This window comes from Vulpes vulpes, chromosome 2, assembly GCF_048418805.1.
Source record: "Vulpes vulpes isolate BD-2025 chromosome 2, VulVul3, whole genome shotgun sequence".
NCBI classification, from domain to species: Eukaryota; Metazoa; Chordata; class Mammalia; order Carnivora; family Canidae; genus Vulpes; species Vulpes vulpes.
In genome coordinates this window covers 79528720-79545873 of record NC_132781.1, presented here as the reverse complement: position 1 = coordinate 79545873, position 17154 = coordinate 79528720, and the positions used below count along the sequence as shown (strand labels likewise).

The following is a 17154-nucleotide window of genomic DNA, read 5'->3' as shown; positions in this document are numbered from 1 at the left end:
CAAGGGAACTGCTTAATTTTGGTGACCCTAAAAGTCATTTGACTTATTTATTTTAGGCATCTTTATTAGATCACCTTGATTTTCATGAGTCATTTTTTCTTTTCTCTCTCTCTCTCTCTCTCTCTTTTTTTTTTTTTTTTTAACAATAAACAGTCGTCGTAAACTTCAATCTTTTCTGCCTTTTTTCCATTTTCCTCCATCCTGGCTCTGTAGGTTACCTCACTAATGGGCCTGAATATTCACATCTAAAAATCAAAGGGATGAGATAAGATTTTTCTGTTTCTTGCTGTGGTACCTCATCTGCCCCAGCTAGGTTGGAAGGATAAGATGGACTCCGACAATATGAAAGTGGTGTCAACTCTTCATATCCCAGATGAGTAGAAAATACGATCTATAGGAAGATAGCAGTGACTGAGAAGACCATCCCCAGCAATGTCTAGTGATTTTCAATAGCTTTGGGAAGCCAGGTCACTTAATACTTCTTTAGTAGTGTAGATGTTATTGTCACGGAACTGTTGAATTCTAATCACCACACAGCATTTTGTGACTCTAATATGTGGCGCTTGTTCTTTCTCACCACAGTCTGATACAATTTAGTGTGAAAAAGCTAGTTTAAAAACTAGTAGCTGTGTTGCAGAAGGGTGTGAAATACCCTTACTGATAGCATTTCATTGGCCACCAGAGGGATAGGGGTCTATAGCTTTAGCTGAGTTTCTTTCTTGGGCTTTTTAAAAAAACAATTTTATTTATTTACCATACAATTTTATTTACATACCATATACGTTACGTATACAATTCAGTGATTTTTACTAAGTAGTTAAAAGTTAGGTGACCATCACTACCAACCAGGTTTTTTTTTTTTTTTAATTTTTTAAAATTTATTTATGATAGTCACAGAGAGAGAGAGAGAGAGAGGCAGAGACACAGGCAGAGGGAGAAGCAGGCTCCATGCACTGGGAGCCCGACGTGGGACTTGATCCCGGGTCTCCAGGATCGCACCCTGGGCCAAAGGCAGGCGCCAAACCGCTGCCACCCAGGGATCCCCCTACAAACCAGGTTTAGAACGTCTCCGCCCCCTTTCCCCCAATGAGATCCCTGATGCCATTCACAGTCACCCCTTGTTCCCACCCCCAAGCCCCCCACAACCACCAGTCCAGCTTCCATCTACAGGTTTGCCTTTTCTGGACATTTCACGTGGAGTGGTCTTTTTGTGTCATGCTTCTTTCACTTAGCATGATGTTTTTGAGGTTCATCCATGTAATAAGCATGTGTCAGTATTTTTCTTTTATCTACTGAATGCTATTCAATTGTCTTTTTTTTTATGTAGAGTATTTTTAGGCAATTCAAATATTGCAGTGTCGTATGTAGGTCTCTGTATTGTTGACCAGTTATATCCTGTGAGTTGAGAATGTCTAGGCCCAAGATTGGAACCTGTATGTTTGAACCCTTGGCCGGTACCCACTGTTTTTTTCTGGGTACCATGGCTGCCTCTTGTAGAAGAAATACAAAACGAGTGGTTTGCAGTTTCAGTATCTTAATACTCTCTAGCCGTGTTCACTATTAAAACCCGAATCTCTAATCAGAGGTATAGATAGATACTCGGGTGAATGTCTAGGTCATGACTAAAAACTTACTAAAAAGTAATTATGTATGATCTTTGCAACATATAATATATAAATTAAAACTGTATTCGTAAATAATCATAAATATCTATACACCACACCTATTGAGGCAATTTATATATAAATGAGGGAAAGAAAAAGTATATACTCAAAATTTTTCTATTAAAATGACTATTTTAAAGATCCTGCCATTTCTCCCCTCCCCAGGTAGGGAAAATCTTGGTTCTTAGCCCCAGGTCATTGTGAAATAAAGAATTCCTGCAGAAAGTCACACTGTTGGCAGGAGGAGGCCACCGGGCTTCCTGACTCCGTCCTCCAGCTCATGCTGGGTGTTTCCACCATAGTGGGGCATTATGGGGGAGCTGGTGGAAGCCAGGGTTTCTCTGCACCTCTCTGTCCTGAGGTTTTTTTTCCTCCCCCTGGAGGCTTGTGCATAATTTAGAGTTTCTTTTTATTTGCTTAATGTTCCCTTGACCTAATACTGACAGGTTCTTCTTTAGACTGTGTTCTGTGCCCGCCCTGACTCATAAGACATGAAAGTCCGGAGAATTTAATGCAGAGCCATGTCCTGTGAGTGAGTTCTAGGGTCAGCCCTTGAAGAAGACACCGTAGCCATTTCTGGCTGTATCTCACTCTATCATTCTGTAGTCATTCTGGCTCATGAGGCAGAGGGGAATACATCAGATCAGTTCTTAACTGAGGACTTCTTAATCAGAGCAAAGACCTATATCACGAATTTACCGTTCAGTTCTGTTTTGGGTCTGCCTGTAGTTATAAAAACTAAAACTTCCAAATGCAGGAAGTAAAATGTTGAACATAAACTGGAAATACTGAATAGATGTCTGGTTTGGGTGAAAGAATGAAAACGATCTACTACTTAGAAGAAACTCAGCCTTTTAAAATAACTTCAGACTCCTTTCTTGATTTCTAGCATGTATAGGAAATATGATTCAACCAGAATAAAGACGGAAGAAGAAGCCTTTTCAAGTAAGAGATGCTTAGAGTGGTTCTACGAATATGCAGGTAGGTCCTCATTTAGATGATCTCAGACTGAGCCTCGTGAAAATAAGGACTATCTCAGGGAGGATTAAAGGATTTAAAAATGTGCACTTTTCTGATGTGGTTTGTGTGCCGTCTCTTCCTGTTTGAGGGAGGGAACATCGTCGAAACAAATCACCAAATGTCCTATTTATAGCCAGCAGCTAAGCCAAAGAATTCAGAACACTAGAAGGGAACTGAAAAGATGAATGCACTTGGGAGAAATACTCGGGATTGCTAGGAAACCTATTTAGAATGCTGGGAGTGGGTGACTGTTTGGTTTGTACATCAAAGTTAAAATAAGCTTTGCTGCTTTGAACCCTTATGTGCAATGGAATCTCTTATATTGTCTATTTTGAAAGATCATTTGGCAGAAAATGTTTGTTTTGTCATTTAAAATGTCTTAAATTCAGTCCTATTTTTGCAACTTACAATAACTGGTTGGGTAATATCATACTGAAATCCAGGGGTGGTTTGTCACTGTGGCTGTGTGCAGTGCAAAAAGAAAAGGAGTGTTTCCAGACAAGTTTGAGCCAAAGGCTCCTCTCCCTTTCCTCTTTGCCGTGTTTCTGGCCTTTTCATAGCCTGTAAATTTGACAATTTCAGCCCCTTGGCAAACCGATTTTCCTGTCATATCTGTCTCTGCTCCCAGCTAGGTTTCACAGGCCTCCCGTTGTCTTATTTAAAAAACAAAACAAAAACAAGAAAACTGAATAGATTGTACATGTGATTCCCTAGCAGTCCCCTCCAGCTTCGCCTCTTGTTGAAAACTCCCTGCAACCTACAGGTTGGAAGACCTGACTCACTGCCATCCCTCCCCCTGGAGTGTTTTCTCTCTGCTTTTCCATCTGACAGCCCTCGTTGTACATCTTCGAAGCCCCTTAATTAGTCTAATAGCCTTCTTTGTACTTTACGGGACATTTTTCATAACTAGTTCTCCTACCCTTTCATTAGGTGTCAAAGCGAGGGTGCCTCCTGTGGTCTGATCTTGCTGTTCCCCCCTCCCTGCCTCACCCTTTTCGTTTTCTCTCTTTTTCTTTTTTTAAGATTTTATTTTTAAGTAATCTCTCCACCCAGCGTGGGGCTTGAACTCATGACCCTGAGATCAGGAGTCGCGCACTCCACCAACTGAACCAACCAAGCGCCCCCAGCACGTGTAGGTTTCTTTTGTTTTTGTTTTTTATTTGTCTTTCGTTTTGATGTGTTTCACTTTATTAAGCATTGCAGGTACTGTGTTTTTTACAGCTTGATGATTTGGGGTGGCCCTGCATGAAGCTAATCTTCCTACACCATTTTTCGGACAGCATTTGCTTACTTGGTGTCTCTATGTCATGTCTTAGCAATTTTCACAATATTTCAAATTTTTTCATTATTGTGATTTTTTGGGGGGGATGTTATGGTGATTTTTAAAATGATTATTTTTTAATTAAAATTAAAATTGCCAGCATATAGTATAACACTCAGTGCTCATCACATCACTTATCCTCCTTAATGCCCGTCACCCAGTTACCCATCACCCCCCCTTCTGCAACCCTTTGTTTCCCAGAGTTAGGAGTCTCTCATAGTTTGTCTTCCTCTAATTTTTTTCCCCACTCAGTTTCCCTTTTGGTCCTTTTCACTATTATATTCCACATATGAATGTGTTAGGAGTCTCTCATAGTTTGTCTTCCTCTAATTTTGTCCCCACTCTAGTTTCCCTTTTGGTCCTTTTCACTATTATATTCCACATATGAATGAAAGCATATGATAATTGTCTTTCTCTGATTGACTTATTTCATTCAGTGTAATACCCTCCAGTTCCATCCACATTGAAGCAAATGGTGGGTACTCGTCCTTTCTGATGGCTGAGTAATATTCCACTGTCTGTATAGACCGCATCTTCTTGATCATTCATCTGCCAAAGGACGTTGTGGTTCCTCCCACAGTTCAGCTGTTGTGGACCTTGCCGCTGTGAACATTGGGGTGCAGGTGTTCTGGCGTTCCACTGCATCTGTTTCTTCGGGTGAATACCTAGTGGTACAATTGCTGGGTCGTAGGGTAGCTCTATTTTTAACTGCTTGAGGAACCTCCACGTAGTCTTCCAGAGTGACTGTACCAGCCTGCATTCCCACCAACAGTGCAAGAGGGCTCCCCTTTCTCCACATCCTCACCAACATTTATTGTTTCCTGTGTTGTTAATTTTAGCCATTCTCACTGGTCTAAAGTGGTATTATTGTGATTTTGATTTGTATTTCCGTGATGATTAGTGATGTGGAGCATTTTTTCCTGTGCTTGTTGGCTATGTGTAGGTCTTCTTTGGAGAAATGTCTGTTCATGTCTTTTGCCCATTTCTTGAATAGATTGTTTGGTTTTTGGGTGTTGAGTTTGATAAGTTCTTTATAGATCTTGGATACTAGCCCTTTATCTGATATGTCATTTGTGAATATCTTCTGCCATTCTGTAGGTTGCCTTTTAGTTTGGTGATTGTTTCCTTTGCTGTGCAGAGTTTTTTATCTTGATGAAGTCCCAATAGTTCATTATTGCTTTTTGTTTCCCTTGCCTTTATAGACGTGTCTTGCAAGAAGTTGCTGTGGCCAAGTTCAAAGATGTTGCTGCCTGTGTTCTCCTCTAGGATTTTGATGGATTTCTGTCTCACATTTAGATCTTTCATCCATTTTGCATTTATCTTTGTGTACCTATCCATTTTCTGGTAAGAGCCTGGCCCCTTTGGCCACAGATGTTGTGCCATGGGGCTGGCAGATGACTCAGGCCAGACCAATCAGATAACATTTCCTGAGATTTTTCAGATTGAAGCTAGGAGAAGAGTATCTTTCTCTTCGGGTGGTAGACTTGAAAGGGCATGATGCTGATTCCTGGAGGTCTTTGGATTTTTTGTTAACCACCTCAGTATCTTTCTAATGAATTCTCCTTCGTAATTTGAACAGGTTTGAGCTGGATTGTGTTTTCAGGGCATGGACATTCATACAAATGCTTACATAGTATTTGAACATATGTGTTTCCATGTTACATTATGAAGAAATGAATCTCTTGAGACATTTTATATTCCTAAGAAAAGTGGTTGGCACTCTGCCAGGCGTTTGATAGATGGGTGCTGGATGAAGAGTGTTCTCATATTTGTATCACTTTGATTATGAAGGTTTTTTGCTTTCTTATCTTGGTTCATAGTGATTTTTATGAAGTGAGTTAGGAAAAGGACGTTTTAAACAGACAAAAAGTACACTTACTTCTACCATCAGAGCACAGCTCTTTTGATTTGTGTGTGTGTGTGTGTCCTCCTTTACAAGCAAACATAATTTTTCTGTGGTATGACGACACTTCTGTTTCCTTTAAGAAGAGAACAGGCTACAGTTTTCCTTCTTGTATGCTTGCTTCTGGCTCAGGACGGTGACATTTGGGATAAAGTTTAAGCCACATTCTTTAGGTTCCTTGAGATCCCTGTCAGATGGCTCCTTGCAGTTCATCCTTGCAAAAGTTTTGTGGGTATGGCTATCCCTATTTTTATCCACCATTCTCATTTTATAAGGGAAAATGGCTTAAAATTGGGAATCATTCAGAGCCCCAATTAAAGTTTTCACTTTTAATGATCTCAAGCACATGGATGTGAGCTGTAGATTATTATTCAAGAAAGACGAATGGTGAGATGACCAGGGTGACTGTCAGGTTGTGCTATGGGATGAGCTAGCTAGCACGAGGAAGGCTTTAACACCCATGCTGAGTTCTGTGTCTTTAGGAAAGAGCTAGCCGGTTTGGGTGGACTCCCTGCACTTTAATCTGGAGTGGATCATACAGGCCTTGGTGGTGGAGTTGTTTCATAGGGGTGCCCCTTTTGTTCTTCCAACATCTACCCAGAGTTCTCGGTTCCACTTCTTGCCCTGCCCTCTGCTGCCCGGGGCTTCTGCAGCCTGAGCCCAGCTCCTCACTGGCCTGTTAATCCCAGCACTGCTTTACACATTCTGGGATGCAGCCTCTCCCCTTTTAATATCCCTATCAGCTCCATTTCTGATTCTTAGACATGTAATTAATGAAACCCACTCCACTGGAGGCTCTTCCTCCCGGGCGCTGTGGTCATAGGTTTCCTCCCTTTTGGACTTTGGTCCTTACGTCTTTGTGACTTGAGAAAGGAAGGTGGACGAGTGCTATTTAACCTCCATCTGAAACTGGAGTCCCATTTCTTTCCAATAGCTTGAAAAGAACCAGTTTTGCATCAAAAATTTACCTAATAATTTCCGTTTTCTGAAATATATCTAAGAATAAGGAATTCAGCCAAATATGCACATGCCAACGCTGAATTCAGAGTTATCGGGAAGCTCCCACAAGCAGATCATAGACATACTCCTAGGTCCTGAATGGAAGCGCCTTAGTTTCTATTTTGGATTAAGTTCTAGGACAGGCTTCTGTTTTGGTTTACCGCAGTAAGATCAGGGACCAGGAGGAGCAGGTGCTCAGTGACCCAGTGGCCTGTCAGTAAGGGAGCAGAGGGCAAAAACAGCCGTAGGGGGCAGCGTGGCCTTGTTTGCCTCAGGGATGCAGCATGGTGGCATTATGGAAACTTCACTGTGAGGGCCCTGGGTCATCATTCAAAAGGTCAAATATATTTTTTAGGGGCAGTGCCTAAAATGGTTGGGACAGTGGGAGAAACTACTCTTTTTAGATTAATGTCTACATCTGCTTTCCAGATGTATCTCCGCTCTCTTGTTAGCAGGGCATTCCACAACTTAACGATTTTAGATACAACTTTTTAAAATAATCTCCTTCATGCTTCACTTATAACCCATTTTGTGTTATCCAGTTGCATATTCAGAATTAAGAATTCTCAGTTCTTAATGTTAGAATTAAGATGGCTGAATTCTACAAGTGGATTGATAAATTTAGTGTAAATACGATCCTAATCCCAACAGTGTGATTACAACTGAATCTAAATGTGTGCACGAGAGAGATAATCACAAAAAGAGAACAGTTGTTTTAGATAGCCGGATTTTGGGTATCTTTTACATAATGTTAACAAGCTATAGTTTACTATTTTTAGGATAAAATACTACTTTTGGCAGAGTCCTGCCACTGCAAGTCATGTGGTTAAAACCTTGCTGTTTAAAAACAACAAATGTGGGGCTCCTGGGTGGCTCAGTAGGTTAAGTGTCTGCTTTCGGCTCAGGTCATGATCCCAGGGTCCTGGGATCGAGTTCTGTGTCGGGCTCTGTGTCTCCTTCTCCCTCTGTCCCTCCCCACACCTGCTTGTGCTCTCTCTCTCTCTCTCAAATAAATAAATAAAATCTCAAAAAAAAACACCAAAAAACAAAACCCCAAACCCAGATGCAAGTATATACAGGTAACCGGACAGTGGCATTGCATAAAATCTGGAAGAAAGGAAAAAACACTGGCGAACTTAACCACTGCACCATATACCTCGGCAAACCTCCTTTGAGGTACTTGCTGTGTGCCAGGCCCTGGGGTGCACTCAGCTGATTTTCTAGTGCAGCGAACAGACAAACTGAGAAGCATCGCCTTTGGGATGCATGCTGGCGAGAGAAGTGTCAGTGGCCAGGTGGGAGGGCGGATGGGGTGTGGAGGAAGCCAGGACCCGCCGAGGCCTTGTGCACAGGCCTGGGGAAGATGGGCAGCTCGCCAGGCCAAAGAACACGTTATGGCAAAAGAGCTTTTAAATCAGGAGGAATGGAAACCAAAAACGGCAGGAATTTTAACAGAATTATAAAGTAACGTCTTCAGATCTGCAACTACCTCCCGAGGAATCCTCTCAGTATATACCAAAAAAACAGACGTCTGTTCTTAGAAACAAAGCCACTTAGCGAAATAGGAATATGTGGCTATTTCCTTATGAGAAGTTATTCTTTGATCTCATGGCCGAAATTCTTTACAGTAGCAGAACGATGTAAAGAACGGTGAGCCATGCACAGGGTCCTCATGAGTGCTGCCTCCGCTGGCAATGGTGGCGGGGGTGCTCTCCAGGGGGTCACCAGGCATACACAGTGACAGAAGCTCGGTGAAGGATTTAGGTGTTGCATGAACCCTTGTGTGTAGAGAAACAAACTTAAAAGTGATCTCATTGTATATTTGCACGTATATGAGCATAAAAGTCTGAGAGGAGATGTGCCCGATTGGTAAGGAAAGGGAGAAAACAGCTTTTCTCTTTAGTCTATTTTGCCCTGACTTTTGTCTGAGTATTTTATTTTCCTTTGTGGATGTATTCATGTATCATTTGTATAACATACCCATGACTGCACACACGTCGGCATATGCACTCTCAAAGCCAAAGCTAGCAGTCGATCAGATGGGTAAATGTATTTTCATTTGAGTGAAGAAGGAGATAAGGATGCTTACCTTTGTGCCACTTATTTGCCTTTGTTTTGGAAATGAGCCAGTGCTGTTAGACAGAGGTAGAAAGAATGGGGGATAAATGGAAAGGAGGAGGCAAAAATGGTCACTTGTTGGAGATGAAATGATCAAATTATGCCCGGAAAGCCACAGAGAATTTCATGGACAAACAGAAACAGCAAATAAATAGGTACCTATTCCATGCACATAGAATTCTATAAACAATTTATTTTGGGAAGGTTACTTAAAGGCATTTTTAATAAATTATTGTCTCCTAGGAGTAGGGAGAGGTTGGAAGGGAAACTTGCTTTCTAATTTTTTTCACTTTTAAATGAAAACTTGTATGATGTTTATGTATTAATGTAGCAAAAAAATAACTGAATTAAAAATACAGTAATCTTTTATTTGGATAGTAACTTTTATTACTGTCTTAATATTTAAGTATTTATTACTTAAAGATTTCAGTTTTTAAACTTTTGTTTGAAGAATAGCTCCCTTCCCCTAGTAATTAAGATAAAAGAATTAGGAATACATAGAAAAACATGTAAAATAAAAGGAGAAAAAAGAAAATCCCACAAAAGGGTAACAGATTTGGATATATGAAGCAAAACATCTTGTAACAAAACAGCACATTTGTGATCAAAAGGAAAATAACAGCGTGCAGAAAAAATATTTGCCATGGCCTCACTATAAGGGAAGGGCCGAGTTTGACTTTAGGGGAGCTAAGAATTTCTGACAAGCCCTCTAGGTGATTTTAATATTCATTCTTTGTTGAGGGCAACCACCTAATACATTCATTGTGGTTTATTATTATTATTTAAGATTTTATTTTTTTTGAGTAATCTCTACATCCAACGTGGAGCTTGGCCTCATAACTCAGAGATCAAGAGTTGCGTGCTCTACTGACCGTGCCAGTCAAGCATCTTTTTATCATTCTTTTGTGTTGAAATTACTCCTGGAGTGCTCCTGGTTGGCTCAGTAAGCATGTGACTCTTGATCTCGGGGTTGTGGGTTCAAACTCTATGTTGGGTGTAGAGATTACTTAAAAAAATAAAATCTTCCCCCCAAAAAAGAAAAAAAGGAATTACTTCTCTGCTCTGTCACCCTTCTTGGGGACACAGTGTCTAGTAAATGTTGCCCGGATGACATGGAGACACATGAAGATGGTGGATTCTGCAGAGTGTGCCAGATCTAGAGGCATGTCCTGTGCAAAGACTGTAGAGTGACTCCTGTATGCTGGCATTCATTCATTCATTTAATAAACTTTATAAAAGCAACTACTCCATGCCAGGTGGTCTGCTGAGGTTACACGAGAAACACAATAGCTCTTAACTTTTGAGGAACTTGGAAAGACGGCTGAGCTGGGACCTAGCACAGATGTGCCAAATGTGAGAGAACCTCTCCTGGCATTGCTGGGGGCCCAGGGGACTGGCCCTCCCAGCCTCCACAGGTGGGGGTGGGGAGGAGTGGAGGACCCTCTGTCTGCTCTCGGTCTTAAAAACTGAATGAGGCAGCCAGCTAACACGGGAAAGGGAGAGGAAGATAGGCTGAGGCCGCAAAGAACATCTGGTATTGGGTGTGTGTCAGGACGTGTGTGTGGAGCAAACCACAGGTAAGTGTTTCTGGGTCTTGGCTTTTATTCGCTGAGTACTGTTTGTTGATTTATTTTCAAGAAACTTGATGTGGAGGTGGAAAGACTGGAAGGATGCAAAGGAAGGGAGGCACTAGATCATGGGGAACCTTACTTGATATGCCACACGTTGGACTTTATCTCCAGGTAGTGGGGAGCCATTGAAGGCCTTTAAGCCAGCGTGGCTTCTGTGTTTGGGATGGCTCCTTTAGGTGGTAGCGTGCAGGATGGGTCGGAGGGTACGGGGCTGTGGAGCTGGGGAGGTCCTGAGGAGCCTGCTTGTGGTAATGTGAGTCTAAAGCCTGAACAGGCCGGCACAGGAGAGGTACAGTTAAGAAATATTTGGAAGGAAAAACTGGTAGTGCATTTGCTAAGTGGCCGAATGTAGAAAGTGTAGGAGAAGGAAGAGTCCAGGATGACTCCCGGGGTTCTGTTTCTGGTGGTGCCACCAAGTGAGACGATATAGGAGGGAAAGGATGATCCGCTCAGTGAGGTGGTGGCTGAAAATGTGAAATGCAGGAGGTGGCTGGGGGCGGAAGATGGGTTTAGCTGTGGCAGTTAAACAGGAGGTCGGGCGGCCAGGCAGCGGCGTGCTAGACAGCCCCAAACTAAGGGGAAAAGCATGGGCCTGGGAGCTGGAGCATCGATGAAACTTGCTCGGGAGAGGGTAGCGAATGGACTAGGGGAGGCTTCAGGCTGGAGTTCTGCGCATCAGCTTTAACAAGTGGGGAGAAGCAAAGGAACATGTTAAGGAGCCAAAAGAGAAGTAGGAGGAAGACCAGATGAGAAGAGGGTACTTCTAGGCGCTGTGGGAGGAGGCAGATTTGGGAAGAAAAAACTGCTTCAAAGTTTCTGATATCACAGAAAGGTCAGATCAAAAAAAACCCGACTACCTATCAGATTTGGCAGGGGAGCTAAATGGTGACCCAGGGGAGCCACTGGTGACCTTGACAAGAAGAGTTTCAGTAGAGAGAGAGCAGAAACCAAATTGCAGTGGTTGAAGGATGAATGGGAGATGAAGTAGAGATGGAACATGTAGGCAGTGCTTTCAGGAAGAAACCGAGCGGAAGCCAGAGTGGGAAGAAAGAGGCTTTACTGCCTTATCAAGAACAGAAAGACTCCTTGCTTTTTTCCCACGTAAGAGAAGCAATTATGTTGTTTCCCAGTTAATTTTGTAAAGAAGATCGCGTGGTTCCCTGCTAGGTTTCCAGAGATGATTGTTATGTATTGAAATTATTACCAAAATAAGGCAGAGCTTTAAGCTACTTTAAAGAGCAGAAGAGTTGGACTCAGGTAGCCTTATCTTTAAACATAAATTATTTGTAGCCTGTGTCTCTAGGTTGAAAGGCATGGCAATAAATTGACTTAAATGACTGCGTAAAGCCGAATCTTTTAAAAGGAAGTAACAGAAATTCCAGAATGTTTTTCAATTTATCACTCAGTGATTTCTTCTTTCAGGAAGGCTTATGGCCTGTGTTATTTGGTTTTAGTTTACTTTAATAATATTTTAACATTACTATAATTACTATTACTCTAGTAGTAATAGTGTACATGGGTAGATTTAATTTATCTAAGATTGCATTTCATCACAGGTACTGATGATGTTGTAGGTCCTGAAGGAATGGAGAAATTTTGTGAAGACATTGGTGTTGAACCAGAAAATGTAAGTCTAACCTATTAAGTTGGGCAAATCAATTGATTATTTTCCTTAACTCTTTTGTCCTTTGACAAATGAAGCAACAGTAGAGACGTAACGGTGGGTTAGTTTTATGAGGCAATCTAAGAAACAAGTTTCAATTCTAATTTGATTTCTAAGCAGAATTTTTTGTTGTGACTGGTATGGTGTAACTAGTCATTTTTTTTCTCTTGTTTCATTTCTTGTATCCAAAAGACATGATAATAAAGTAATTAGATGTTTAAAAAGTGATGTGGACCTGTGTACCTCCAGTAAGAGATCAGCTGGGAGACTGAGTCACGGTCTATTCTGTATTTGTGCAGGCTAATGTAGTTTATCCACATCTTTTTTTTTTTTTTAAAGATTTATTTATTTATTTATTTATTTATTTATTTATTTATTTATTTATTTATTTATTCATGAGAAACAGAGAGATTGAGAGAGAGAGAGAGGCAGAGACACAGGCAGAGGGAGAAGCAGGCTCCATGCAGGGAGTCCGACATGTGGTCTCCAGGATCACGCCCTGGGCCGAAGGCGGCGCTAAACTGCTGAGCCACCCAGGCTGCCCTGTCTACATCTTTGAATAAGTAATAACTTATAAGAGTTTTGTGTAGATTGTAATTATCAAGATTTTTTCATAGCTCTTTTGCTTCTGATTGAATTTAACTCTGGGATTGCTTTTTAGTATAAAGGTCTTAAGTATTTCCTTTAAAAAATCACATTAGAAAAAATTACATTACAAGTTAAGTTTATACGCTTAATGATTTTTTCCTACTTCTTATCATCATGTTATTGTTGAATATTTTTCCCTGTTCCTACATCATCTCTCTCAAACTAAAATGAAAAATGATGCTCATACAAGTGTCCTGGCTCATTAACTGTGCAGTTTAATATTGCATTAGCCTCCAGTTTAACAAATATGTCTCAGATCCTAAATGAATTTATGATCTAGGAGGGATCTTAAGAGATCATCCCCCTCATTCAGACTCTTCTTGGCTCGTTAGCTGGTGCCCATGCATATATCATGTTTTTAAAGAAAACTAGAAATAAAAAAAAAAGAAAAAACTAGGAATTAAGACCACACTTTTTTGTTAAAACTTTACTCTTAATGTTTCTGTACCTCTGTCTTCCTCCCAAATCCCCCCAACACTTTACATTTTCTTTTTTTTTTTTTTAAGATTTTATTTATTTATTCATAGAGACACACCTAGAGAGAGAGGCAGAGACACAGGCAGAGGGAGAAGCAGGCTCCATGCAGGAAGCCTGATGTGGGACTCGATCCCGGGTCTCCAGGATCATGCCCCGGGCTGCAGGCGGCGTTAAACTGCTGCGCCACCGGGGCTGCCCCACTTTACATTTTCTAAAGAGCCTTTAGCTCACTACATGGATTTTTGTCTTGTATTTTTTTTATTTTAATGTGATACAGTTCAGGTATCTTAATAAATTATTCAGCTTGCTATAAAGGTTTGGGGACAACTGGGCCAATAGTATTTGCCTGATATGGTCCATAGACTAGTTATAGACCTAGGAAAGAACATTTTCCTGGCTGTATGAAGGAAGTTTCCTGATGGCCTGGGCCAAGGTTGGCAGAGTGTTTGTTTTCTGGACTGAGTAGTAAGGAGTGAGAGTGACTTGGGCCTGAGAGAGGACCTAAAGGTTCTACCGAGAGCATAGTCATCAGCACTCGGCCAGAGGGGGCTGGAGGACGCCAGTGGGGCCCAAGGGGAGGGCATTGTGTGAGCATTTACTCTCAGCGGCCTAGAAGGACCTGTTGAGTGGAGGGAGTGCTGGTGTTGATGCTAGTGCTTCAAATACCAGTACTCCATAATGGAGAGATGCTGTTATTATCCTTTTGGGGAGCAGTCATGAGGCCTCTCGTTGTCAGTTTCTGTAGGAAAAGAGTCTTGACATGTCGAGTCACATCGAAGACTAGACTAGGAGACCGAATTTAGAATATTTTTCCAAAGTATTTATTATCGTGCTTCAGTTCTAAGATGCCACTGATAGAGGCTGTATTTTTTATAATCACTAAGAAAAAATGTTGCCAAGTAAACTCTGATATGCATCAATTGTGAATGCATCCCAACTTCAGAAATGTTAACATCTGAAAAATAAGCAATAAAATAATTTTTTGAAGGCTTGTCTTCACTGTTGCCTTAACACTTTAAAACACTTTAAAGGTTTTAAAAGCCCTCACCTTGCCTTTACAGCTTATGAAATTTAAGCAGGCTTGTAAAATTCAAATCTGCTGTCATTTATGAAGGCAACAGCAAAATCCTTTATTTAAGTAATTAACATCCTGATTAGCTACCATAAGAAAAGGTCCATTTTGTGTAAAGAAACACTCACTGTAAGTATCAACTTGGCTTTTTAGGCACATTTCTTGCATACTTTGTGTGTGTGTGTGTGTCTGTGCCCTAACCATTTTTTTTTTTACTTAACAAGTGTTAATGTGGAACTGTAAACCTTTCTGATAGAGGATTTAATATAGATATTGTTTGAGAACATACTGAGTTTGAATTAGAAAAATGTGGGTTATTTTACCTAGGTAAATTGATATTCTGGAGTCAGAATCCCAAGAAAAGCTGAGGCATGAGGAGAAATGTTAAATTGGAAGAACATGTAAGCTCTTTTTGGGAAGTTCTGAGTAGATCCTGGCCTCTTAAGTTAAAGTTTTTTAAACCTATTAAGCAATGATATCTTGTGATGATATGCATTGGTTTGCTAATCAGTACTAGTAATCTACCTACTAGTCTGGATTTTTTAACCTACAAAACCTAGTGACTTTAAAAACTGGTTATGTACTGATTTAATTGAGATTTGATGAAAGGGCTTAGATTCAGTGGGTTCTCATTGATAATAATTTCCAAGGTGGAAAACCATGAAGTCAGCATCAAGAGAAAGCCTTTCATTAATCTTGCAGTTATAAATTAGACAAAGCTGGACATTTTTAGTCTACAAACTAACTTGTTGGCAAACAAAAGGACAGACGTTCTGAACCTCCTAAATGACTATTCTGGAGTACTTAATGCGTGTGTTGGCTCTCAGAGTCTAATTAAATCATCTAAAGTGATTTCTAATTGACTGCTTGCCTTAACTTTTTCATGTTATATCATCCTCTTATTACCAATTAGCTGCCAAATGTGGAATATGCTAGTCCCTGGCCACCTTTTGCAGAAACATCTATTTTTTTCCCCATTGGTTTTTTTTCCCCCACTGGTTTTTGTTACAACAAATGGAGATGTAGCCATTCAGCAGTGTGTATGTGGTCCCCAGGTCAGGACTTGGGTGTCCCTTAGGTATGGGACAGCCGTCCAGGATACTCACTCCTGCAGAGTGTCCGGAAGGTCCTAGGAAATCCCTGTCCCTCTTCTTTACCTGTCTAGGGCTGACCTCCTTTCTTTTTTAGTTACTCCTCCTCTAATCTTGGGTCTTTGAGGTAGGTGAGATGGGAAGGCTTCCACTTCTTCCCCAATCATGGATGGGTAGACCCGGCTGTGTCCCTGTGCAGGGACCCGGACAGCTGGAAGCTGATGTACTTTTGAAATGTAACTTTGTGTTTACACCTTCGGTGTTTATTAAACTCACCATCAGGATCTCTGGGCCATCTCTTCCCTAAAGCAGCTAAGTGATAAGCAGTGCCGTAAACTAGAGTCATCACGGTTCCTGATACCTGCAGGGTCTGAGAAGATTCACTCAAAGCAAGAGCGGTGCCCCACTGAGGAGTGATTGGGCCGTGCCCCTCAGCCTGTGCTCGGTCCTGGCACAGCGCTCTTTAGGGGAATGTTGAGCCACTTTTATATCCTATTCCTCCAGTGTATATGGTTCCGTTCAACATTAATGTGTTTGTGATACAACTCCACTATTACATATGTCCACCCACCTTTTATTTTTTTAGCCCTCTGCTCCTGTTCTTTTCACTTAATAAACCTTGGAGATTGTTCCCTGTTTCTGCTGATAGCTCTCCTTGGTTTGTCTTAATGGCAGCATCGTATTCCTTTGTGTGGAGAGTATTCAGCAAGGAAATGTTTAATTAGTCCCTTATTAATAGATGTTTGGTTGTTTCAGTCTTTTGCTGCTATAAATAATACCACAGAGAACATCGTTGCATATACATCTTCGTGTGTATGTGCAGGTATATCTATAAGAGAACTTTCCTTAAGTCCTGGAATTGCTGAGTCAATAACTCATTTTTAATTTTGATAAATATTGCACAACTGCCCTCTGGAGAGATTAATGGCTTTACACTTCCACCATCATGCATCATAAGAGTTCATGTTTCCCTAAGGTCTTGTCAGCAGACTAATTATCAGACTTTTTAGATGTTTTCCAAACTAGAACTCGTTTTTGAAGTTACCCTGTTCATATTTCAGTGACTGAACAGAAGTATTTGGGAAGTTGTTGATATGTCTCATTTCCTAATATCTGTCATTCTGATTTGATCAGTCTATTTTTTTGTTTGTTTGTTTTTATACAGGTAGTTATGCTTGTCCTAGCTTGGAAACTGGATGCACAAAACATGGGTTATTTTACTCTACAGGAATGGTTAAAAGGAATGACTTCTCTACAGTAAGTCCGGAGGCTGCCCTGGGCTGGAGGTTGGGGGGAGGGTCCATGCACTCCCCAGCTGGCTTCTTCCTCCCCGGGATGTCAGGGAGCCTGGGTTAGGTGACTGGAGGAAGCCACGTGCTCTGGCCGACTTCCCTATGGCCATAGGTATAAAGACCAAATCCTATTTTTATATGGTGAAGAGAGGACATTATGCATGAATTTTAGCAATTAAAATTTTTATACAATGTATATTGTTTATTTTAGTATTCTTCTAGAACAGATCTGCCCTGTAGAAATAGACCAGCCTC

General features: G+C 41.0%; 1 protein-coding gene across 17 annotated transcripts in view; it reads left to right on the top strand.

Moving 5' to 3' along the window:
* DCUN1D4 (defective in cullin neddylation 1 domain containing 4) overlaps positions 1-17154 on the top strand; it is a 71307-nt gene that overhangs the window by 30525 nt on the left and 23628 nt on the right. For all 17 annotated transcript variants that reach the window (XM_072749016.1, XM_072749013.1, XM_072749017.1 and 14 more), the window contains 3 exons: positions 2554-2645; positions 12213-12283; positions 16773-16864. In XM_072749016.1, coding sequence (XP_072605117.1) covers positions 2554-2645; positions 12213-12283; positions 16773-16864 — 255 coding nt within the window. The remainder of the gene's footprint in view (positions 1-2553; positions 2646-12212; positions 12284-16772; positions 16865-17154) is intronic.